The following is a 24,938-nucleotide window of genomic DNA, read 5'->3' as shown; positions in this document are numbered from 1 at the left end:
GACCTCATTCACGTCTTACTTTCTTTTATCGTTTTCTAATATAAAATTCAGTAGCATTGCACTTCCATTTATCTGCCATATGTTAACAGATCCACAAGCACCAGCACGTGACAGCATCCATGTGTGCCTCTAATCATCTCTGTAACTCTGTTGTCCATATTGAAGATTAGATGAAAATCACATTTTAGGAAAAAAGCTTCCAGTATCTTTCTGTTGAGGGCGGATGATGACTGCTGTCTCTTTAAATCACTGGTGACCCTGTTCAGGATTACTGAGGCTTTACCATTTGTCCCAGCAGCAGGTGAGTTTGCTGAGCTGTTGGCCTCGTGAGGTTAAATTCTCCTGCGGATTAAACCGATTTAAAATATTCTTTCATTTCTGCATCTGCGAGGCATTGGCTATTAAAATAAACCAGAATACAATTCCTGGTTATTTGATGACTACATTGTGACATCTATTTTTAAGGTAATATTGTCATTATAATCATGTCTGTTGAAATAATAACACACACACTCATTCATTCATTATCTTCCACTTATTCCAGGGAAATATGCAACAACAGCAAGAAGGAGGCAATCATCCAAATGACTCGAGTACGAGTTTAATCTGCAGATTTTTTATATCATTTTGTCAGCACTCTAATAATATAGGAAATATGCTTCCACATTATTCCTCTGTCAGAAATAAAATAATTATTTAACATTCACATCCATTCATGTATCTTTACGGAGTTAATTTTATCTTAAAGCACATTTGCTAAAAGAGCTTTGTATTGCAATAATAGCATTCTAAGCACTGTCCAATGTAGTCCAAATGAGGCTTCATATAGTCATATTGTTTTTTAGAATTTAACTTACACGCTTGTGAAAGTGGTGAGGGTAGGGACTTATATCCACCGAGTTTTCGGCTTCGCTGTCTTTGTTGATGCCGTTGATCTCACCTCTATTCTTCCCTGAACATGACCCAGAGATACTTGACCTCCACTTGGAGCAGGATCTCATTCAAAGGCCAATAAGTTAATCTTATGGTAGATAAAAATCTTCCATGTCATGAGACTCTCTGTAAAATTTCAATATTCATATTAAAAAGGAACACAAATTCCTCAAGCAGGACAAACTCTGTGCCCACAGCAGATATTGGTGGTTATTATTAGATTGTGTCGGAAGTTGAATTGAAACATCAGGTCACTGGGAAAAATGGAACCTGTGATGCTGAAACTTCTGTGAAACAAACCCAAGAGATGTTGAAAAATAAATATAAAGGGTCTTTGTTTAAATGTAAAGGTTAACTTTCTGGATGGACATTGTGCAGGTTTAGTTTAGCACAGAAGTTGTGGGCCAAACCAAATGCATTTTTACCAAACTGTCTGCAACAGCTAGTATGAGTCTGACTGTGATACTTTCAATTGTTCGAGGCACGATACATCTGAAGTATGTCGTCTTTTATGAATGACCTACATCAGTTTAACAGTCTTCACAAGTTTTGGTACCTTAATAGTTTTGTACTAAATTATTTTAATAAAACTTGTGATGACACATCAACTTAAAGGAAACTTTTTGCGACGTTTAGCGAGCGCTCATGGGAAATGTGGTCTTCCATTGGGATAACTATTAACACTTTAGTCCACTGGCGTCGCTCGACTAAAAACGGCATAGAGCTGCTTTAAGTGTTGACATATAGTATTTATATTCCTAATCTCAATTTAAAGACAAAGAAAGGCTTCATTTTAGGTCATTTTAATATTGAGTTGATTGAGCTGGACATTAGTTTGACACATGTGGACTCGCACAATGTTGGGTCTGAGCATGGCCTTACCAAGTAGAGGATCAGGATTTGAGGCCGACCCAGTAGGTGTTATCCTCACTCCCTCTTGCAAGTGGTGTCATCGATGGGATGGTAGCACCCTTAAACCATACACAATGATTCAGTTTTGTGTGAAGGACCCAAAAGAGGTGTGTTGAGCAAGAATGTTCCTGGTAACTTCATGGTTTGTAGCCTTGTTCTCTACGCTGTGACTGCTCAGGGCCTCACTGTTTGGCCTTCTCCTCGGCTATGATGAAAGATTCAAAATAATGAATGGCTTTCTCTGATCAATGCAGGACAGTTTCCATAGTTACACATTTCCTTAACTCTCCCAGGAAATGCAGTGACAAGCCATCGCTAGGCAACACCTCTGACTGGATACAAACGTTTGTGTTTATTAAAGATATGTATTTTCGCGCAACACTAACGTTCTGACAAAGCTTCAGAGCAACATAATCCCAGTAGATAAATATCATACGATCAGACTCCTGGGGCAGAATCTGAGTGGACTTTGTCCTCCCGTTCTGGGGTTATGGTGCACTGCTTATCAGTAACATAAGGACTGTGACACCATTCGTCAATAATTCTGCCTGGTGCCGGCGTATATACCCTGGAGAAGAAAGTCTCACTGAGACACAAGGCAGCATCGGGGGGGTGATACCACCGGAGCTGTGAGCATGCAGCAACGTCCTGCTGATGTATCTCAGAAGAGTGGGAGATGAGTGGAAATGAATAGGAAGATGAAAAGCGTCAATTCAAATACACTTTTATAAGTGGATTGATGACTGCCAGAAGATGGCGGGTTCCAGAAATGCCACTTTTAGCCCAGAAAAAAAGAGATTTATAACAGGAAGCTGACTGATGAACAGATGAGCGGGTGCTTGTAGTGGGACTAACCAAGAAAGAGGGGGATAGAGCGAGACTACAGGGGGGCAGGGGAGGAGGAATTCATTTACCTTGACTGACACTGCGACAGCGAGAGCAAGCAGACTTCCCCACTCATAGAATTTGTAGCTCCATAACATCATGCGACACAATCTCTGCAGTGCTGGAGGGGGACAGGGAACGCCGTGGGACGTGACCACACACCTTACATATCTTTGGGTCTATTCTTGTTCACATGCAGCTTTCTTTGTGTCTCACCCTGAACCCGACCACGGATTCTAACCTCCTGAGAAGCTGGAGCAAGAACACGACGAGATAACAAACAAAAAACATTTTGTTTTCAAATCTAGAAGAAATAAATACATTTGAATCATCATTTAGTTTTACTCTAAAAATAATGTATTTCCATTTCAAACTGTTAGCACCATTAACCCTTGTCAACAAAAAGTGTTTGTGTCTATCAGAGTATTAAATACGTAACTGTGCCTACATAAGAGTGACTTTACATGCTTGAATGTGTATTTGTGTAACCTGGCGCATGTCACTACTCCATAACAAAATGTGGTGTATTTGCTGGAAGTCCAACAGAGAGACAATGAAGGAACACAACTCTGGTGTCATACAATGACCTATTGACGTAAACTTTGTCAATATGGTGCGACACAGCTGGTTAACGTTGGACTCCGTCCATTACTGCATTTGAAAAGTATGGAAAGAAACAAGCTAATGATTAAGGAATATTTGACAAATATAAAAATCAGCTGTTCGGTGCGTGGATTAAAAACAAATATATCAAAACAAAATCTCAGTCGAAAAAACTGCAGTTTCTACATTGTTAACACAATGCTACCACCCAGTGGTGATTTAAGATATCGCAGCTCCAAGAATCAAGAACATTGAAACGTTAGTAAGTAAGTAAGTAATTTCTATTCGTAGAGCGCTTTTCCAAATGGAGAAAATGGGAACATATTACTATGCGGCTTACACATAATGTGAGCTCATATGTGTTGAGAGAAAATGCAGTATAAAGGTTGAAGCTACACTTAGTATATCCCACTGTCGAGTGTTATAATACACCACCTTGTTTATGAGTCATAATAAACTACTTGTTCTCATTAGAACACAAACCTTTTTCATGAAACCCCTTTTGGCCATACTTTTTCCATTCCTTTTTTAAAAATATTTATCTTTTCTTAACCACAGACAGCAGAGAGAATCTGTTTGGCCCAGTTATTTAGTTAGGTACTTGAGCCTATAGTGTTTGAAGGACAGATCCACTGAATCAGCTGCCACACTGATACTGATCCCCCCAGACTGTGGTATCAGGGCGTCCGACTCTCACTGTGGACCAGCTCTGTAAGAATGGACAGATCCACACCTCAGTGTCATGGAAACCAGCCTGTGCTAACAAAGGAGGGCATGTTTGTGGATCTGGGTGTGGTTGAGCCTGAGTGGGAGGACTCTGCAGGTATGAGGAAGGCCGAGGAGGCACCTGTCGCTGTTATTCATCGCAAAGTCCACAGAGTCTAAACTTCTCGACGACACATCCATGCAGAGTAAGTTTGAAGGTTTCTTTCATTTTTAGATGTCCTCTTTTTGACAAATATAATGTTGTATTTGAATCAGGCTGGAGTTGTGTCTAAGGGAAAACTCACATGTTTTTTAGTGGTTACATTTATCTATCTATCTATCTATATACCTATCTATCTATCTATCTATCTATCTATTTATATCTATCTATCTATCTATCTATCTATCTATCTATCTATCTATCTATCTATCTATCTATCTATCTATCTATCTATCTATCTATCTATCTATCTATCTATCTATCTATCTATCTATCTATCTATCTATCTATCTATCTATCTATCTATCTATCTATCTATCTATCTATCTATCTATCTATCTATCTATCTATCTATCTATCTATCTATCTATCTATCTATCTATCTACCTATCCAGATACAATAACTACAAGATGTGACTGATTCACCTCATCTTGTCGTTCTTGGCAATTTTGTTGCAATTAAAGATAATAACAAAACCCATGTTGTGTAATTATATGTATGTATATGTATCATTGGTTAAATACATTTTGGTTTTATACATATGTATGTTTCTAAATTATTTTATTTCTTTCTCTGTTGTCACTGATACTTTGTTAATATTTTACCAAAACTTTGTTTTCTTTTAAATCTTGTGCTCGAATGTCCTGTATTTCTGCATTCCTCACATGCCTTCCACCTCTCACAACTACGTGACGTCTGCTCGTAAGCACAATTATGTTGTCTTGAGAAAAACTTTCATGGACAACATTTAGTCAGTCACTCAATTTGCTGAAAAACAAAAATATGAAAATGTATTATCTGCCAGGTTGTGTATGATGACATGTAATTACACAATATTTCCATGGTTACACTTGCATCTCACTGCAACAAATAGGTGGGAAAATTAATGTTGTTTTCCAGAAAATGTAATCTTTTATTAATCTGTTATCTTCCTGACAACTTTATTTAATTTAGGACAACAGAGATACATTTCCTGCAGTGTTCCATGTTATATCTCCAACCAAAACATAAGATTATTCTACCATGTCGTACTGCCTTACTTATGTATATATCCATTTATTTAGTTAGTTTCCCTTTGGAATATTCATATTTATGTTAATATTTGCAACAACTTAGTGGACCGATACTTATGGCTCTCGGGTACTTCAGAAATTTCCATATTGTACTGCAACTGACTGATCCTCATGCTCTTGTTTGTTTGGCCATAAACTGAAGACTGCAGATTTAGATTTCATGTTAGGAGTTTGACACTTTGATGTCACTGCAGCTCAATCTACTGATTGTGGATGGGCGTTGTAGCTGTCGTCAGGCTAGCTTAATGCTAAACCAACTTCTGCAAACTAGTGCTGACAAGTACTAGATGTTTAGAACCTATTGGTATGATTTTGAAAAGAACATTGATTTAATGGACTGTCAATCATTTAGGCATGGGTACTCCAGGAGGCCGGGCCCTCTCTGAGGACCAATTCAGCTGTTCCATCTGCTTGGAGATCTTCGTGGAGCCAGTCTCCACACCGTGTGGACACAGCTTCTGCAAAGCCTGCCTGCAGGGCTACTGGAACCACAGCAAGAAGTTCCTCTGCCCAATGTGCAAGAAGAATTACTCTAAAAAACCTGAGATGAGCGTCAACAGAGTCCTGGCCGAGATATCCTCCCAGTTCCAGGGCCTGATGTCTTCGGGAGGAGGAGGGGATCTCGCCGGCGTTTCCGGATCTACGCTGAATCTGAGCTCCGACAGTGGCCACCGGAGCACTCAGGGGGGCACGAGTGCTGGAGAGTTTGCACAGGCTGGAGACGTTCCATGTGATGCTTGCATCGGCAGGAAGTTGAAGGCTCACAAGTCGTGCGTGAACTGCCCTGGATCCTTCTGTGAGACCCACCTCAGACACCACAAGAAGGTCAGTGTAGTTCAACTTGATGCTTTATTGTCTTGACACATGCTGAGAAATATTCCGAGTCAGGTTGACCCGCAGACATCACACTCATGTTTGTTCCTTACAAAACTTGTTTTTTTATGAAAAAGTTTTCTGATTTACTTCTCCAGTCGTAGTCCATCATCTCCTGGGAGATTATCGAAAGAATCTTAGATTATTTGGGACCTGTACAAATGTGGTAAAAGCAGCCAATTAACAAAGTTGTTTTGTGTTTCTTTTATTTTTAATTTTTGGGGGGGTTGTAATCACAATGTTCTATTTTTTTAAGAGTATGTCCCACAGAATACTTATTTTGTCTTTCAGTTTTTTTATTTATACAAAACAAAAACACACTATAGTATAAAATGCTTTTTAAAGGTTTCCCCATCCTATGAAGGCCATTGTTCATCATCCCTTCTTTCTTTTGCCCCTCACACAAATCAAGATCACATAGAAATTAGTTTTCTTGTTGACAGCTGAGGACGAGGACAAGTCCCAGATAGCAATTTACAGTGATTAGATGTTGATTATTGACCGGATCCATTTTGTTTGATGTTGAGCAATCAATATTGATTCAATGTTGAAGTACTGTTACCATTTCAAAGTGTAAAATCTGTCATTGAATCAAAATTGAGTCAACATACGAGAAATAGATGATGGGGAAAGGGGACATATAGGCGGGAACTTTGACACCTGTGGCCAGTTGGGACAGAGCTGGGTATCAATGGAATCAATGCTTATATAGTTGAATCAATGCTGATTCCCTGTTAGAATTGGTTGAATGTCCAACGCTGTCTTAATGTTGTTGCTCAATGAACACTCTCAATACCAGCAATAAATGTTACCAGACATTTATTTGTAAAAATAATAATGTTATCTGGAGTGTCTCAGGTTAATTGTTAATGATAACAGTCGCTCCACCCAGTCCCACCTAATTCATACAGCTTAGTCAATTGTTTGCTAGAAATCAAACAGTAGCTGAGTGAAAACACTTTGCAGCGAAATGTGGACAAAACTGAAACTCTGGTTATTGCTCCTGATGATAAGGTTCCAGGGTTGAGTCAGTACTTGAGTGACTTAGAAAACTGACCAGAAACTGTTTCCTAAACTTAGGAAAATGAAGAACATGATCTGGAGCTTATAATTCATGCGTTTTTGTCTTCTTGTTTAGACTATTGAAACAGTTTGTTTTTGTGTCTAAACAAGAAGGAGCTGTCTCGCTTGCAGGTAATACAAAACTCTGCAGCAAGAATTCTGACCTGCTCTAGTAGAAGAACTTACATTTCCCCGATCCTTAACTCTTCACTGGCTGCCAGTTTCTTTCAGGATCAGTTTTAAAATTCCGGTTCTTAATCTCAGAACTATTCATGGTCAGTCTCCTCCTTACATCAGTGATCTGATCCAGCCTTACACCCCAGCTCGGGCTCTGAGGTCTGTGGATCAGAATCTACTGATGGTTCTAGCACACGGTTCAGGACTAGAGGAGAGATATCCTTACAGGCTGTTGCTCCTAAGCTTTGGAATGAGCTTCCTCTCTCTTTGAGTTTGATGGAGTCTACTGACTCCTTCAAGAAACATCTAAAGACATTCTTATTTAGGCAGGTTTTTTTTTATTGTTAAAAGCACTTTGGGACCCTGGTCTAGAAAGGCGCTCTAGAAATAATCATTACTTACTTATTTACTTAATTACTTCATATCAACGAGATAAAGAAATAATGAACTGAATTCAAATTGAAATGTCTGACTTGTTCTCAGGTCAAGTCTCTGACATCTCATCGCCTCATTGAACCTACCTTCAACTTGGAGGAGAAGATCTGCAAGAAGCACGAGCGCCTGCTGGAGGTCTACTGTCGCAGCGACCACATGTGCATCTGCACCGCCTGCGCCGAGAGCGTGCACAAGTCCCACGACATCGTCACAGTGGACCACGAGTGGAAGAAGAAGATGGTGAGATCATCAGGTCCATCACCAGGTTGGACCCACTGTTGTGTACGATATGGTTGTGTGACGCTGGTTGTCTCCGCAGAGTAACCTGGGAAAGAAGAGGTCTGAGCTGAAACACCTGATTAAGGAAAGAGTGAAAAAACTGGACGAGGTCAAACAGTCAATCAAAGTCATCAAGGTGAGTCCAGTCTAATATTTTTAGTATATTAAGTAAGTATATTAGAAAATATATGTGTCAAGCCAACTTCGAAACTGTGAAGTAGTTTCTATGCGCAATGAAAAATAATCAGGTATAGAAAGTAAGTAACATTGTTAAGCTGAATCTCTTGGTCTCACAAACTACACAACATTACAAACAAAAAAACAATTACAAATGTATTCTAATTCTACTATGATCCTCTTCCAGAACAACATACATAATGTGGTTTGTTTTTGTGTCAGGATTTTAAATCATGGAGTTTGTTTAGCCTGTTAAACAGGATTCACCTTTAATTACATAAGAAAGAATTTGTCTTGGTGTCATAACTGCAGCTGTCGTACCTGACACGTCACATTTTTACAAAACCCCAATAGTGACAATTTCTACTGTGTTATATATGATGATCACAATTTCAAGGGCTGTCTTGTCTATGCTCTGATATCCATCCCTGACCTCGTCTGACCAGTAAGATCAGTCAAAACATTTGTTCGGTTTTGTTCTAAATCTTGAATCAAAACTCATATTCATTCCAATTAATAGAGTTTAATCCTTGTTTGTCAGTATAATATAATCAGCTTTAACTATCATTATTGTTTCTTAATTGAATGTCAAAGTCTTGATGTACAGCAATAATTTAAATAAAAGAGTAAATAAATAACGAATCCAATATTTCTACAGAAAAATACTTGGCAGTTGACAACAATAAACAAAAAATAAAAATAAACATCAGCGATTAAACAACATATGTAACTATGTTACTTCTGACCTGGACATTTAAGTAATCTTATTTTAGTACCAGTTTGCTGTCAGACCAGTTTATCAAGTCGAGCAATGGGAAACTAAAACTTACAACTGGAGGATAAAGCTTGTTTGGAGATTAACTGTTTGGTGATTTCTATCTCACGATCCTTAATGTCTGACGATTTTTTATAGCTGAGATTAAAATATGTTTAAAATAGTTCAGGAATCCAACGTAAAAATATTCAAAACAAGTCGAAAAAGTGCCACAAGTAATGGCTGCTATTCGAAAGCAACGCCGACAGGTGGCGCTAACGCGTTGACTTAATCCTCATCAAGAAAGTGCGAGACTGGTTCCGTCCATTGAACCTTGTGCTGTGGGTCTCAGGCCAGCGCCAAGAGGGAGCTGGAGGAGAGCTGGCAGGTGTACGCGGAGCTGCAGCGGCTGGTGGAGCAGAGTCAGGCGGAGCTGGTGGAGCTGATCGCGGCGCGGGAGCGCGAGGCGGAGAAGCACGCGCAGGAGCTGGCGCGCGGGCTGGAGAACGAGCTGAGTCAGCTGAGGAGGAGGAGCAGCGAGTTGGAGGCCGTGGCTCACACTCACGACAAAGCGCTCTTCCTGCAGGTGCGTCCAGAGTCCACGTCCACAAGTTTGATTTTCCACCTGTTTATTTGTAGTTACACACATAAAGCATCCAAGGATTCCACATGAGAGGTCAACAATTCTGATATAGTAATGGAATATCAGGAAATAAAATAGAAATAAAATCTCTTCCTGTCAGGGTTGATATCTATATCATTATTATTAATCTATTGATGGCAGTCTCATTCTGTCATCGTATCACATACATCTGTGATTTAGACACATTATATAGTGATTGATAAAGGGGAAGGAACTTTTTAAACTTCTGTTTATTCTTTGTTTTTTACTGAAAAAAATATTTTATTTGGGTTTTTGCTGTTGATTTTACAGTCTGTGTTGGTGTTAGTCATTATTAAACCTTGAGTTATCTCTGGATCAAAGTGACCCAGAGACAACACAAGGGATAAAACAATTACATTTGTTTTAGGGCCATCAGGTCACCTTGATCCAGAGATAACACAAGGGTTAATGTTTTGGTTATTATTTATGTTTCGGTAGATTTTGATTTTGATTTCATTTTTTTTTTTTAAATCTTAGATTTATGTTCTTATCCTTGTGAACGATGACTCTGGTTCATTTTTGTTTTAATTTGTGTCCAGGGGATGTTTTCTGCTGCTTCCAGTTCTCAAAAAAAAAATTCTCTATACTTTCTTATTTTGATCCATCACATTATTCCTTGTATATCCATATAAGTAAGTGTTAATGTATTTGTACCTTTTTCCTTCTAGAATTCTGATTCAAATCTGTACAATGAGCCCATTTAATGACTGACGCCTAATTACGGACTTTGATACTAACATAACCAGGTTATTAGTGATGACCTCCTCTTGTTGCAGCCCTTAAAGACCTCTGGAATTTAATAAAAGGTCAGAGGTATTATTTGTTCATCAGAATCAGAATCAGAAAACCTTTATTAGTCCCGCGAGGGGAAATTCGGTTTAACAGCAGCAAGAGAAATAAAAACACCCAGAAATAAAAACGAGAAAGAAAATCTAAATGGAATAAAAGATAAATCTGCGCTATCTTAGATAATGTATTCATATTATATCTCAGGTTGGCAAGGGCAGGCATTAGCTAGGTCGTTGACACTCTCTAATGACTGGGAAAATAAGGTTTTGCCTTTTTCAACAGAACCTCACCACTCTACATCCACTGCCCGAGCCCACCGACTGGTCATCTGTCAGCATCAACACTGACCTCTATCTAGGAACCATCCGCTTGTCTGTTGGCAAACTGATGGAAAAGATTCAGGAAGAATTGAAAACACTTCACTCGAAGGGTGAGTTAAGAGTTGCCCTTACTTTAGATCTGGCAGCAGTCAGGCCACTGAGATGCAGGGAGGCTTGTGACTGACAGCAGCAGATGTCTTAAGCTGCCCAGTATTAGATCTGAGGGTGACTCACACTTACACATCCTTTCTTGCCCTCACACTGTTTCTTTCTTTTTCCTTCAGAGCTGCGGAAGGTGCAGAACTATTCAAGTGAGTATTAAACTATTTACAAAGTAGCTCGTTTTAGTTTTGCCATACTCTACCTCGCCACTTGGGGTGCCATTTCTCTCACATGCAACATTTCCTCAAATAAATAAGGAGAAATACAACTAAAATAAACATTTAATATATTTTTTAACTTGAGTGTCGAAAAATTCACTTGAACCTGCGGTCTTACTGACCAAGGTCATCCACTACAGGGGTCTTCAGCCTGTTTTGACGCCAGTCCGGTTTAATGTTGCTATAATATTCACACTTTCACAAAAAAGGGGAGAAAAGATTTTGCCACTTGTTTCACTACGTGTCAAGAGTCCGAAATTACTTCAGAGAACTACTTCAGAGAAATTATGTTTTTTCAAAGCACAAACCAATAATTACTGGTGATTAAAAAACAAGTATTAAAATTCCTACTTCACTCACTTTCTATTACCCTCATGCAATATTCACTGCATTTGTTCATTGTTGTGTTGCAATTAAACCTCCAGCAGCTAGATGGCAGAAGGCATTCTGTTATAATTATATAAAGGGGTGATATAGCTCAGATGGTAGAGTGGTTGCCTGCAGTCCAGAAGGTTGCAGGTTCAATCCCAGCTCCAGACAAGCTTGTGTCGTTGTGTCCCTGATTGCTCCTGATGGTGAACATGGCGCAAGTGTGCATGCCTACTCACATCAGTATGTGTGAATGGTTGAATTTCCCCTCGCGGGACTAATAAGGGATTCTAAAAAAAAAAAAGAAATAACCTGCCAAAGGAAAAATAAAATCCCTCAAGAACTTGTGTAATACTACAAATATATCCTTGTTCCTACAGTATTGCAATATTTTGTTGCTGCTGTATCGTGATACGTACAGTTACGGCAGATTCTTGTCAATACACCGTCCCTAGTTATAATCAATAGAAAAATAAATGATATAAGTTCCCTACAGCCCGGTAACAAATGCCTCACTGAACGTTCGCTAAGGACCACTGATCTACATGAAACATGGTATCATCACACATGTCTTTAAATGCTTGACTCTTTACCAGGCGAGGTGATCTTGGACCCAAGCACTGCCCAGCGTAACCTGGTCGTCTCTGAGGACGGCCGTCAGGTCAGGTATGAGGAGCGCAAGGCCTCCCACTCTGAGGGCCCCAAACGCTTCAGCCCGGCCCTCTTCGTCCTCGGGAGAGAGAGTCTTAACTCGGGACGACACTACTGGGAGGTGGACCTGAGTCGAAAGACTGCCTGGACTCTGGGCATGACCGGGGCAACTGCCCGTCGCAAGGGTGAGATCAAACTGAGTCCAGAAGGAGGGTACTGGTGTCTGTGGCTAAAGAACGGGGAGGTAAAGGCTCTGGCTGCTTCCCGACAGACCCTTATGATTCCAGTCCAGCTCAGTAAAGTGGGAATATTCTTGGATTACGAAGGAGGCCAAATCTCTTTCTACGACATTAAATCCCGTCTCCTCCTCTACACTTTCAATGACACCTTCAATGACAGCCTGTATCCCATCTTCAGCCCGTGTCTGATCCATGACGGTAAAAACTCGGCACCACTCAGTATAACCTCTGTGAAGCACACTTGAGGTTCCAGGTCGACCAGCAGATGTTGAAAAGATAGCGGTCCACTCAGAACTAAATGTTGAGATATGGGGAGAGTTGTTTGTTTCTCTAAAGGTCTCTGAAGTGTTCTAGCACTGTTCTATCACTGCGACAGATTCATTAGCAAAAAAAGATCTTCACTTCAATATTTCTTCATGCCTGTAAATTTACATTTTAATCCTCTGTATTGTTTATTAAATTCATAAAAAAAATTATATTATGGTACAAGGTTTGTACATATGTATTATTGAGACGAATCACTGGCTTAAGGATTGAGCTACATATGATATATATTCACTTTACATATTTTTATCAAATGAGACTTTTGTACATTTTTACATTTCTTTTTTAATATAATAAAAAATGTGGGTAGCAGCGGTGCTTAATAAGTTGTTGATATAGTTCAGAAGCTAAATAACACCACATGTTTTGTCAATCATGATGTGTTTCTGTTAAATTGAAATAAAGTATAAAAAAAAATAGTTTTTGGATGATTTTCATTTATTTTTTTAACAAAAACAATTTTCAAGCAAAATATTATTACATTAAAAATAATAATAATAATTCATTTTATATAGTGTGTATTATTGTTTTCCATGCAACTACAAAAGTTAAAATGACTTTAAATGTGATGGTGAGTCAGATAAAAGACTCGGGACTCTGGAGGAGGAGATAAAGGTGGTTTTATTGAACCGTCAGATGACTAGGGACAGGTGTGTGGATGACAATTCTACAAATATATCATTGTTCCTACAGTTTCACAATATATTGTATCGTTGCCCCTGTATCGTTATATATGTACCATCAGATCCATGCCAATGGCGTCGCGGGATGGCTGCCTTCTTGCTTGGTTCTGTTTTTCTAAGGGTTATTTTGTGTGTTATACATCATTTTATTATATACTGCAACCGCAAAAAAATCATATATTGTGTTTACAACACTCGTAATTAATGTGTCAGATTTGGATTACACGCACTGAAGGAAGCTTTGTAGGGAACTTCCAACATTATTCTTGATATTTAACTAATTTTTTTTATAACATTTACTTTCTGGTGTGTATATGTTATCTACGGGTCAGGGTTTGGTTTATAATTATACAAATATAATACTGTTTTATAGGAACTGCCAACTTTAGTATATATTTGAATAAATTAAGTTACATTCATTTTCTTGATTCCGGTCGATCCTTTACTTTAAGGGGTTGAGTCCCAAAACCAGACCAGCTGAGATCCACTTCTCTATGAAAGTATTCAGGAAGGTTTTATTTACATTATTTCTATAGTATCTGTTGATTTCTGCACTGTCTGCCATGTTGGCCTCAAATTAAATGTCTGTCAGCCTCAGAAGGTTGTTGGGTATAAATTTAACCAGGTTAAAAGAGACAGTGCGGGTGCGGGTGTATTTTGGGTGTGAGGTGTTACAGTGGTGAAGGGGTTTAGGGGGTTGGCGGCGGCTGTGGGGAGCGTCCTTCTCATGTGTCAGTGCGCAGGCAGCAACGACGCAGCTGCTCTCTGGTGAGTACCTTTTCAATCTTTTACCTCTTTTTATTTCCTCTAAAGGTGTTTAAACTATATCATATCATCTCTTATTTACTCCACTGCAAAGATAAACAACACAGCTGTTGAATCAGTGTTTGTAGTAGACTTATAAAAGAACATAAAAGATATTTTTTTAAAGAAAGTCCAATAAAGGAGTAAAATTGAAAGCAGGGTAAAACATGAGATCTTAATGCTTTATACATGAAGTTATAATATGAAACCTTCTGTGGGTACAAGTTAAGCTGAGGACTATTATTGTTCCTCAAGTTTATAAATAGTCCATCACATCACACACATCGAAGACGCCATTAATTCACTCAAAGCAGCGACAAACACCCTTGTATGATTGCATGGAAGTGAAAAAATGCCAAAATCCTTCTAACCCCAGTGACCTCAATATCACAGCAGGTTTCATGCCCCATTGAAAAGCTTGAAAATGACCCTGCCTCTCCGCCGTGCAGGAATGGCCACCACTGGGAACCTTTCAGAAGAGCAAGTGCACTGCTCCATTTGTCTGGACGTCTTCACCAACCCTGTGTCCATCCCCTGTGGACACAACTTCTGCCAGGGCTGTATTTTGGGTTACTGGAAAACAAGTGCATTGTACCAATGCCCTATGTGTAAGAAGTCCTTCCACAAAAAGCCAGATTTGAGCGTCAACACTGTCTTGAGGGAAATTGCAGAGCAGTTCAAAGAGATCAAAGTTGGTTGTATGGAGACAATGGAGAGACGAAAGAGGGCAGATGAAGAGAAGCTTGTGGAGAAAGGTCAAAGGAAGCAGCTTTTGGAAGAGCTGAAGCAAAAGCAGGAAGATGACAAGAGAAGGAATGAAGTTTCACAAGAAGAGTACCCACCTGGATCAGCTTCCCAAACACCTCCCCAGCCCATGCCGAGATCCAAATCATCTCAATCGTCTATGCAGGGACCTCCACAACCAACACCACCATCTTCTCCTCAAACTGAAGATCCTCCACTGCCAGCGTCTTCCTACCTGATCCCATCTTTGATCTGGGAGGACGTCCTTTGTGACGCCTGCCTGGGAGACGGAAGACCAAAGGCAGTGAAATCCTGCCTGGTGTGCTTGACCTCCTACTGTGAAGAGCACCTGAAGTCTCACACGGTGAGGTTCACCAAGCACAAGCTGATGGAACCGGTTGCAAACATGGAGGACAGGATGTGCCCCAAACATGAAAGGCTTCTGGAGCTGTTTTGTAAGAAAGAGCAGATGTGTGTGTGCGTTCTATGCACAGAGACTGACCACCGTGCGCACTACACTGTCCCAGTGGAGCGTGAATGGATCGATAAAAAGGTGATAATGACTTGATTTCTAAACTTCCAGATCCTGCAAATTAATGAATTAATGATTCTATAGCCTATGCTAAACATCTGGTGATGGTTTGTATGGGATCCTCTAGTTGTGTTTAGGATCTGTGAATATGATAGGTATTGCAATATGGGACGTATATTTGTTTAACTGTGTAATGTTTTCGATTGTTTAAGTGTGACCTGGGTCTGAGAAAGCGCTTTACAAATAATAATTACTTATTTACTTGACTGTGACCCTGGTCTAGAAAAGCGCTCTATACATACTAATTACTTACTACAGGATTTAGAGGCCACCTGACTATTGACGAAAATTGTAACTCCTGTAACTTCGTCTGTCTTAAACCATAATATGTCCAAACTTCAGTTAGAAAGCTGAAGGAGTCGACTGTATCCTCTCAGCCATCGAATATCACATGATTTCCTGCTACACAGGAAGTAATGACTGCTGCCATCTAGCGGCCGGAAGTTTAATTGCAAATAAAAAATGTAGTGAATATTTGCAAAAACAAAAAAGTACATATATTGTATTTTTATTTGAATCTCTATTTATATATAAACCATAAAAACTATCAGATTTTAAAGTCAAAGAATGCAGTGCTGTTGAACGTTGATACAGTATTGTAAAAGAAAAAAGTGATATTTACGTGTATCGAGATTTTCTTAAATCAATATTATTCATACAAAGATAATGAACTAACCAAATAAAGTTGTGACATGTGGAAAATACACAAATAAACTCTAGGTATTCCAACAAAGCTTAGTCAAAGATATTGGACATGTACTTTTTCATTGGCATGTTTGGATTTCATAGAAGGCAAACTGCAAAAAAAAATCAGATATTTCTCATCTACATGCTGGGATGGAATTCTAACATAAATCCTGATGTTATGGGTTTAATGCTGTAAACAAACGAACAAACTGCAACATGGATCTCTGGCTATATTTCAATAAAAAAACGAATATTCAATTATGTTTTAGGCTCAACTGAAGAAGACAGAAATAGACGTCCAGCAGATGATTCAGGAGCGAGTAAAGAAGATGGTTGAGATCAGACAATCAATAGAGCTCAACAAGGTAAGTGATATCCAAGGTTAACACAAATCTAAAGTATATTCATAAATGACTGGTAGATTTTTTAAATACGTGAATGATTGGGCGTTTCAGACGAGCGCTCAGAGAGAGATCGACGACAGCATGCAAGTCTTCTCAGAACTGATCCGCTCCATCCAGAGGACTCAAGCCGACCTGGTTCTGGCAATAGAGGAAAAGCAGAGGGAGACTGAGCAAAGGGCCCAAAATGTTGTTGCTGAGCTGGAGCGAGAAATCTCCGAGCTGAAGAAAAGAAGCACAGACCTGGAGAACATGGCTCGGACAGACCACATCCACTTCTTGAAGGTGATTCTGCACGAATAAAGACTTCCTAAGACATCTTCTTCTCTGGTAAAGGATTCTAAACAACCTTTAATGTTCATCAGATGTTTCCATCCCTGAGCTCCACACCTGCTGTCAAGGACTGGTCTGGCACTAGTGTCCCCTCAGACATATGTGTAGGTATGATCAGGACCGCCGTGACACAGCTGGAGGCCACTTTGGATGAAATGATCAACCATCTTGCAAAAACTGGTGAGACTACTGTCATTTTTCCCAAGGTCAAAATATCCATAAACAAACTTTATTTTTCAGAGATAAAACGGATCCAGAAGTTCACAGGTTTGTTTTTGTTTCTTCTCTCAAATGATTGAATATGTATGGCAGTATATGGATAACGTCATGTGACCTTGCAGAGGACGTCACCTTGGATCCCGACACGGCGAACCCCTGGTTGCAGCTTTCTCAAGACAGGCGACAGGTGAGGCACTTAGGGGCGTGGCAGGACCTGCCCGATCACGCCGACCGCTTCGACACTGTGGTGATCGTCCTGGGCCGGGAGGGTTTCACTTCCGGAAGACACTTTTGGGAAGTCCAGGTTGGAGAAAAGGACGATTGGTACTTGGGCGTGGCCAAGTCTTCCGTCAACAGAAAGGGTCGGATCTCCGTCAGCACGTCTCAGGGCTACTGGGCTCTGGCCATGAAGAAAGGACAAGGGTACCGTGTTTCCACGTCCCCGCCACTCCTGCTCAACCTGGATAACAAACCCAAGCGTGTGGGCGTGTTCTTTGACTACGAGGAGGGTAAAGTGTCCTTTTATGACACAAAGGCTCAGACTCATATTCACACACTGAACGACAGATTTACAGGAAAGATTCTGCCCTTTTTCTACCTGTATTGTTGTGACAAAGCTTCTGACACTGTTGTGATTCTACCTGGCCTGGAGAAAAACCTCATCAAGTGAGAGTCTTACTTTACGTTTTCTAATTGTTGATATGTGTTTATTTTGAAAAAAACTGAATATATTAAAATGACCACGCATGTACACACTTTTTTTGCAGTGTGATTTTCTTTATGTGGTGAAATATTTTTTGTAAAAAGATGATTTATTTGAATATTAACTATGGAAGTGAATATGTGCCACCAGACTTTGAATATGATATTCTTAAACTCAATGTTTTTACATTTAAGTGTTTTAAACATTTAATTTTATCACATAATATATTACACATTTTTACATTTGATTGTTTGCAAATAACATTTTTAAACGTTTTACACACCAAATGTATTTCTACATATATAAAAGATTTTTTTTTTTTAAATATTAAGTCTGTAAATATTTAGTGTAAGGAATGCATTTATTCATATTTAGGTGGCACACATTTATTCCCATAGTGAACATTTTAAATGAATATTAATATAAAGTCGTTATATTTGTAGTCCTAACCCTTGTGTTGTATCAGGGTCAAGGTGACCTAAAGGCCTGAAAACAAATGTGCTTGTGATATCCCTTGTGGTATCCCTTGTCTAGAGTCTAGATAAACCATTGACCATGAGGGTTAAATGTAGTCGTTCATTCACAGGACTTGCTGTGCCACTTTCTTTTTCATTTGATTTAGAATCAAATATATTGTCTTACTTTTGTGTTAAATTCAGATTTCTTGTTATTCAAACAACTGCCAGACAGAAACATGTATAGAAACCCATTTCTAATTCCGGTTTACAGTAAATTAAGTCATGTTTCTTGATGAGCAAATTGATGTGAAGTCTAAATATTTCTATCATAGCTACGTTAAAGAAGGCAGAGAAGCATGAACTGTCAACCACACAAGTATACAGCAGTTGGGACACATTTTTTCATTTTGAATGAAATATATAAAAATGAAAAACACCACAATTCTAATGTTAGGGATTCCGTTCACTCTTTCTTGTAAAAGAAAAAAAAAAGTATTTTTAATGGAATGTGGCTAATTTAAGTCAGTAATTGTAGGACAAAACGTCTCACAAGAATAAGAAAATAAGTTGTAGTCATATGAGAGAAAGACTTGAGTCACTAGAGGTTTATAAACTCGTCCACTTGATCAAGTCTCTTTCTGGACAGCGACATGTTTCTGAGCAACAACATTCTCAGACAAACGATATCTTAAGTATGTTTTCTCATTGAAATGATTTCTGTTGAATTCTGGTCTTGTTTGTGATTTAACATTCTTATAGTGAATAGAAAACACATAGAATTCATAAAGGAATCAAACAAAAGTTTCAGTTTCCAGCACATGATCTCTTTGGTTCGCGTGTTCATCATTTAAACCATGTCAGGGGTTCTAAAATGTTCCATCTGTCTGAGTGAATTCATCAAGCTGCTTCCAAACGGACATAACTTTTGTCTGGCGTGTATCAGAGAGCACCGGAGAAACCAGGAGGTCCTCCGGTGCTCTCTGTGCAGGGGGGTCTTCCTACGCTAACCTCAACTTTAGGCCCACCAGCCACTCGACTGGTGAGGACTGGAGCTGCAAAGATCCTCGACAGGTTACAGTATGTTCTACTCCTAATATGTGCCACTTTATGGTTCAGTGGGGAAAAAGGTCTTTAATTACAAGTCACATATTCTTTTGACATCATTTGTACAAGTTTTATATAATATTTGCGAGGTGTAAGTCATGAGAGTCCGTTAGGCTCCACCTAGGGGTTGATGTCCAACTTGGGGTAATTCTTTGAGACCGAAAAAATGTTTCATCAGGACCGAGTATTGAACATTTTTTTGTTTTCTGGTGACAAGTTGCATGATCAAAACCTGATGATGTGTGTATTTGAAGAAAAAAAACCCAGTGAAAATCAGATTAATTTGTCACTTGTTAACATGTGTTCTTTTGTACTGCTAATTATTTGTTATACATTTTTTTCTGTGAGAGCCCAGCTTTGACTGGAAAATTATGAAAGCTGAAAACAATTTGACTCAGAATTTGTACTATAAGTATTTTACTTTTATTAGAATTGATCTTATAAAATTGCTATCGGATAAAGGATCTTTCAGGAACCGGTATCGAAGTGAAAGTAACATTGATGTTTCTGGTTAATGTTGCCGCGGCCACACAGATATCAAAATCCTTTTATTCTCTGCAATATAGTTAAAGTACATTTGTGTGGATGATTACCAATGAAAAGATGTTGAACATGTAGATGTCGTGACACTAGAGTTATTGTAGGAATATAAACGAAATGCTACGCAAACAAGGGAAGGTGTGTGAGCTGTTTTGTTAAATCATGTAAAAGTGACTCCCTGTGAGCTCTAAGAAGACAAACAAGTTCTTTCATCTAAGCAGCGACACGAGAGCAGCTCAGGTGAAGTTATCTGCATAATTGGGCCATTGCCACGACCTGTGTTTGTAGTTAATGCTCTTGTAATAAAAGAGAAATGATATCTAAGTCCAATATTTGATCTGAACCTCCAAGCTACACTCAGATGTTTTGCTTATTTGCTCTCTTCATGGGAGTGACAGAGCAGGACTGGTAGAGAAACGAAACTAGACAGAGAAGGGAGGGATCAAATAACACTCGTTCAAGGAAGAAGAGGAACTCAGAAGTCTCTGACAAAAGCTAAAGGTACTTCTTATAAGACTTGATTCAAATGAAACATGATGAGACGCTGATATGGTGGATTTATTAGTGTTTGCATTAATGTGGCTGAATTTGACCTGAGAGTGAATTATTTGTCATGAAAACTGATTTCAATTGTCTCACGGGAGCGTCACTCTGCTGGCAACTGCTTGTATGCTAGGAAAGGATTGAGGAAAAATTAAAAGTAAAAAGAAAAATGGAGACGAATGAAGCTAATGATCTAAATGGAAATACCATTCTTCAACTGATCATTCGGGGGCCAGATATCCATATATCAAGGACCACAGCAGCTTATGGCTTGCATGCTAAAAAACTAAAAGAAAGACAGACCAAAAGACAGACAGACAGACAGAAAAAACCTCAGTGAGGAAGCATCAGACCAAGTTGTTCTCAAATGACAGTTGAGCAACCTTAAGATGACCATTTTTTTTGCAGCAACAATGGCGTCCAAAGATGACTCGGCTACAGAAGCCTCTCAGTTGGATAAAAGTCTGACTTGTAGCATCTGCATGGATGTGTTCAGTGAGCCTGTCACAACTCTCTGTGGTCATACCTTCTGCCAGAAGTGTCTGCAGGGCACCTTCCAGTACAACGATCATGCATGTCCTCTGTGCAAGCAGTATTTGACCAAAACTCCGCAGGTGAGCATCATCCTGAGAGACATCATCTCTCAGCTCAAGAGCAGCCAGGAGCAGAAAGGCAATGAGTTTAGTGGTAAACCCGGCGAGGTGGCCTGCGACATTTGCACTGAACCCAAGAGGAATTCCAAGAAGTCTTGTCTGGTGTGTCTCTTCTCGTACTGCTCTGCCCACCTGGAGAAGCATCTGACCACCAAGCGGCTGAAGGGTCACAAACTAGTGGAGCCTGTGGAGAACCTGGACGAGAGGGCCTGTGTCAAACATTGTCGCCCCCTTGATCTTTACAGCAGAGCTGAACAGAGATGCATCTGCACGCTGTGCATGCGAGACGGTCTGGAGGATGTGGTGTCTATAGAAGAAGAGTGGAGCAAGAGGAAGGTGAACACATGAAGAAACATGTCATATTATTTTGAGTAATTATAATGTGTATTGTTGATTTGTTGTTCTCTACTGCAGGAGAAGAATGAACAGGTCAAGACGGAGCTAGAGCAGAAGTTAAAGAGCAGACAAAGGAATGTGGAGGACATTAAAATATCCAGCGACTTCTGCCAGGTGTGGCCAGCACTTCATACTACATTGATATTTATTACACGTTTTTGCAGGACAGACTCATCTTTCTTTTCCAGGTTGGGCTGGATGATGAGCGGCATGATATAGAGGTGATATTCTCGGCTGCAGTTGGTCTCGTTGAGGAGGCCCAGAAGAAGGTTCTGCAACCAATGAATGAGCGCAAGCAGGTCTTGCAGAAAGAAGCTCAAGCCATCACCGATGGCTTTGAGGCCGACATCCGTAGACTTGAAAAGGCCATCGCCGACCTGGACGATATTCATTCTCTCGAGGATCCCTTTCAGTTCCTCCAGGTGAGACGAGATATTCAACTAAACAAACACTTGCACCAGAATGTTTATTAATGTTTAGTTTCACTGGTATTTTAAGTCTCTGTATATCCGTTGACATCCATAACACTGACACTGGAATTTTTCCATCTTGTTCTTATTTTATTTTGATTATTTCTTTATGAAAAAATGTATGTATTTGCAGTGGCTAATTGGAAAAAAAACAATTTAAAGTTAGTTTAAAATAAAGTTCTACCTACCTACCTATAAACATGAAAATGAATCTCCTTTGATTACGTGCCTATCTGGCGTGTAACATTAAATGGCTTTGCAGGCCAGATTTGGCTTTCGATCCATGATTTGGACACATCTGAACAGCATGCTAGCACATGAACAATTAATTGTGAAGAGAAACCATTTTTAGGAGTTTTCAAATCCTTACATATTGCCACAGACTTATCCATCTCTACATGAACTGGAAAGCATGGAGGCTGACATCAAGGTGTCTCTCGACACTTCTGTTAGTTTTGGGACGATGAGGAAAACCACAATGTTGATGCAGAAACAGATTGAATTGGAAATGGAGCGGTTGACAGCCTTTGGTAAGAGTTCATTTGAAAGCATGAGAGGAAACATTCATATGATGAACCTGATTAACCTTTACTTGCAATTCAGAACTCACAAGAATTCAGGCTTTTGCGGGTGAGTAAATTATGCTTTGGATTGAAATATATTGCATATATTGGCCCTGATGTCTAGAATCCTTCTTAGAATAGTAGATAGTATCTCTGCCTTAACACTTAAAAACCGAGGTTCGATTTACAGGCACTTTACTCATACGACATACACTCCACACCAGACACACCAGGCATGTGTCATGTGTTGTCCCACACTAGGAGAATGCAAGCCTGTCTTTAAGCAAGGCTCTCTTTGCCTTGTGATTGTAAATTTAGGTGACTTTTATTTATTGGCCGGGATAAGTGCTGTCATAGGTGCATTTCTTCATGAGGAAGAAGCAAATGAGTTAGTAATATTAAATCAACAACGAAAATGGACATCAAATACATTGTAGAAAATTTGATCCCGTATTTTCAATCTTTCTTTTTAGTGGATGTGCAGCTTGACCTGAAGTCATCACACAAACATCTAATGGTTTCTAAGGATGGAAAGGAGGTGAGAGACGGTGGAAAAGAGCAGGACAGAGAAGACATGCCGGAGAGATTTGATCTGTTCGCCAGTGTTTTGGGAGTCAACGCACTGTCAGGAGGGAAGGCTTACTGGGAGGTGGATGTAGGTGACAAGACAGGATGGGATCTGGGTGTAACAAGTATCACAGCAGAGAGAAAGGGGAAACTCTCCCTGAATCCAGAGGGCGGCTACTGGGTGATGGTTCACCATGAGGGGGATAAGTACGCCGCCATGACAAGCCCGCCCACGATCCTCGCTCTGAAGCAGAAACCTACAAGGGTTGGAGTGTTTGTGGACCAGGACGACGGTGTGGTGTCTTTTTACAATCTGACCGCTAAATCTCACATGTTTTCCTTCGACGAGTGTTCGTTCTCTGAGCAGCTGCTGCCATATCTCAGTCCTCATCTGAGGCATAAAGATCAAAACACTGCCCCACTGAAGATCTGTACAGTGGTGAATCACAACCTGAAAAGAGTGATTTAGCCTGCTGCTGCTGTGATGTCTTACATATCGTACCTTGGTTGAGGTATGATAGCAAAATGACGTACACTCATGCACCATCTGTCTGCCAGGTCGATTGGGGTGCTTCAGGATGTGTCAGCCTGCCAAGACTGCCAGAAGCAGCATCGTCAGGGGGGGCTTAAGGGTTCTTAAGGGTTAACTTAATAGATATTCTACATATTTTTGATTTGTTTACCAGAGTTTTCAACTACAATCATTTTTATTTGATTTTCCAAGTCATCCTCTGTGTGATATTGACATTTTTTACTTCTAATATATTTTGTATTGCCGTTGTTGTAAGGCTTTTATGATTAGAAAAGTTCTGGGTTTGTATGCCATGATTTATTGAATTAAAGTTAATTTCACAGTGTCTTTAAAATATCCCTTTTTGGATTTTTTTATTACTCTTTATTTAATATTTTTGCAGTATTCACACAGACAGAAAGAACTAAACTAATACAAAATAAACAAAAAACATTTAAAAACAACAACAACAATAACAACACAAAAATAAAGTAAAAATACATTCAGGCTGAGTTATTTTTAATGTCCATTTGTTCATCTGGGGCAAACATCTTGAACAACAATTATTTTCAATAGACCAAACTTAACATTAAAATCTTGTATTAATGGCATCCTGTCTTTCTTTATACGAAAACCACTTCTTCCACTTTTTTGCTTATTGTTCAGTTCTCAACCTAAGACAGAAGGTGATTTTGTTCCATTACACAGATTCCGTTTACAACATTACTTCATTGCTTAATGCTTGGTGGTTCAGTTTTGTACCAGTTTTTTGTTATAGATTTTTTTTGCCGCAATCAACAATATTTTACATAGGTATACATCTTCCCCACAAATTGTATTGTGTCAATAAACCCAAGATGAGTAATCTCACATCATGTGGAATTTTGTATCCAAATATCTTTTCCATAATTAATCTAACATTCGTCCAGAAGTCCTGTATTTTTGAACAGTCCCAGAAAATGTGAGCGTGACCAGCAATAAAACATCTGAAACGTCTCCAGCACTCTTGCACAGTTTTTGCTTGTTTGCCTTTTGAGTGATAAAAAAAATAATTTTGAGTTATAATTGTTTTTCGCTTTTCTTTTTTTTTTTTACATATAATGCATTGTTTTTTCCAAGATGGTGAAGGGCACGATATTGTT

The 24,938-nt window shown here is 39.3% G+C and overlaps 3 protein-coding genes across 3 annotated transcripts; all 3 read left to right on the top strand.

Annotated features, from left to right (window-relative positions):
• Positions 1-4,172: 4,172 nt before the first annotated feature.
• Positions 4,173-13,244, top strand: LOC148082804 (zinc-binding protein A33-like). The gene is made up of 8 exons (XM_087790061.1): positions 4,173-4,244; positions 5,685-6,157; positions 7,928-8,119; positions 8,199-8,294; positions 9,442-9,675; positions 10,825-10,972; positions 11,147-11,173; positions 12,208-13,244. Exons 1-8 carry the CDS (start codon positions 4,238-4,240, stop codon positions 12,744-12,746), a joined length of 1,716 nt encoding a protein of 571 aa, XP_087646187.1. The 5' UTR covers positions 4,173-4,237; the 3' UTR covers positions 12,747-13,244.
• Positions 13,245-14,223: 979 nt separating this feature from the next.
• On the top strand, positions 14,224-17,958 carry LOC148082803 (E3 ubiquitin-protein ligase TRIM39). The gene is made up of 8 exons (XM_087790063.1): positions 14,224-14,276; positions 14,706-15,132; positions 15,223-15,609; positions 16,605-16,700; positions 16,791-17,021; positions 17,102-17,249; positions 17,310-17,336; positions 17,411-17,958. The coding sequence occupies exons 1-8, from the start codon at positions 14,236-14,238 to the stop codon at positions 17,956-17,958; spliced, it is 1,905 nt and encodes a 634-aa protein (XP_087646189.1). The 5' UTR covers positions 14,224-14,235.
• A 2,546-nt stretch (positions 17,959-20,504) lies between these two features.
• Positions 20,505-24,792, top strand: LOC148082802 (E3 ubiquitin-protein ligase TRIM21-like). The gene is made up of 7 exons (XM_087790062.1): positions 20,505-20,594; positions 21,045-21,625; positions 21,704-21,799; positions 21,874-22,107; positions 22,538-22,685; positions 22,759-22,785; positions 23,192-24,792. The coding sequence occupies exons 2-7, from the start codon at positions 21,050-21,052 to the stop codon at positions 23,752-23,754; spliced, it is 1,644 nt and encodes a 547-aa protein (XP_087646188.1). The 5' UTR covers positions 20,505-20,594; positions 21,045-21,049; the 3' UTR covers positions 23,755-24,792.
• Positions 24,793-24,938: the final 146 nt, after the last annotated feature.

The sequence above is a fragment of the Callionymus lyra genome, chromosome 4 (genome assembly GCF_982586985.1).
Source record: "Callionymus lyra chromosome 4, fCalLyr1.hap1.1, whole genome shotgun sequence".
Lineage (NCBI taxonomy): Eukaryota > Metazoa > Chordata > Actinopteri > Syngnathiformes > Callionymidae > Callionymus > Callionymus lyra.
Note: the sequence above shows the minus strand (reverse complement) of the source record. Positions and strands in the feature narration are given on the sequence as shown.

Excerpts from the sequence above, each read along its gene's own strand:
- LOC148082802 (XM_087790062.1), top strand. The coding sequence starts at position 21,050 with ATGGCGTCCAAAGATGACTCGGCTACAGAAGCCTCTCAGTTGGATAAA. Across the intron at positions 21,800-21,873 it reads TATCCAGCGACTTCTGCCAG|GTTGGGCTGGATGATGAGCG; the intron begins GTGTGGCCAGCA and ends TTTCTTTTCCAG. Across the intron at positions 22,686-22,758 it reads GGAGCGGTTGACAGCCTTTG|AACTCACAAGAATTCAGGCT; the intron begins GTAAGAGTTCAT and ends CTTGCAATTCAG.
- LOC148082804 (XM_087790061.1), top strand. Across the intron at positions 10,973-11,146 it reads GAAAACACTTCACTCGAAGG|AGCTGCGGAAGGTGCAGAAC; the intron begins GTGAGTTAAGAG and ends TTTTTCCTTCAG. Across the intron at positions 11,174-12,207 it reads GAAGGTGCAGAACTATTCAA|GCGAGGTGATCTTGGACCCA; the intron begins GTGAGTATTAAA and ends ACTCTTTACCAG.
- LOC148082803 (XM_087790063.1), top strand. The coding sequence starts at position 14,236 with ATGTGTCAGTGCGCAGGCAGCAACGACGCAGCTGCTCTCTG. Across the intron at positions 17,022-17,101 it reads ACCACATCCACTTCTTGAAG|ATGTTTCCATCCCTGAGCTC; the intron begins GTGATTCTGCAC and ends AATGTTCATCAG. Across the intron at positions 17,337-17,410 it reads ACGGATCCAGAAGTTCACAG|AGGACGTCACCTTGGATCCC; the intron begins GTTTGTTTTTGT and ends GTGACCTTGCAG.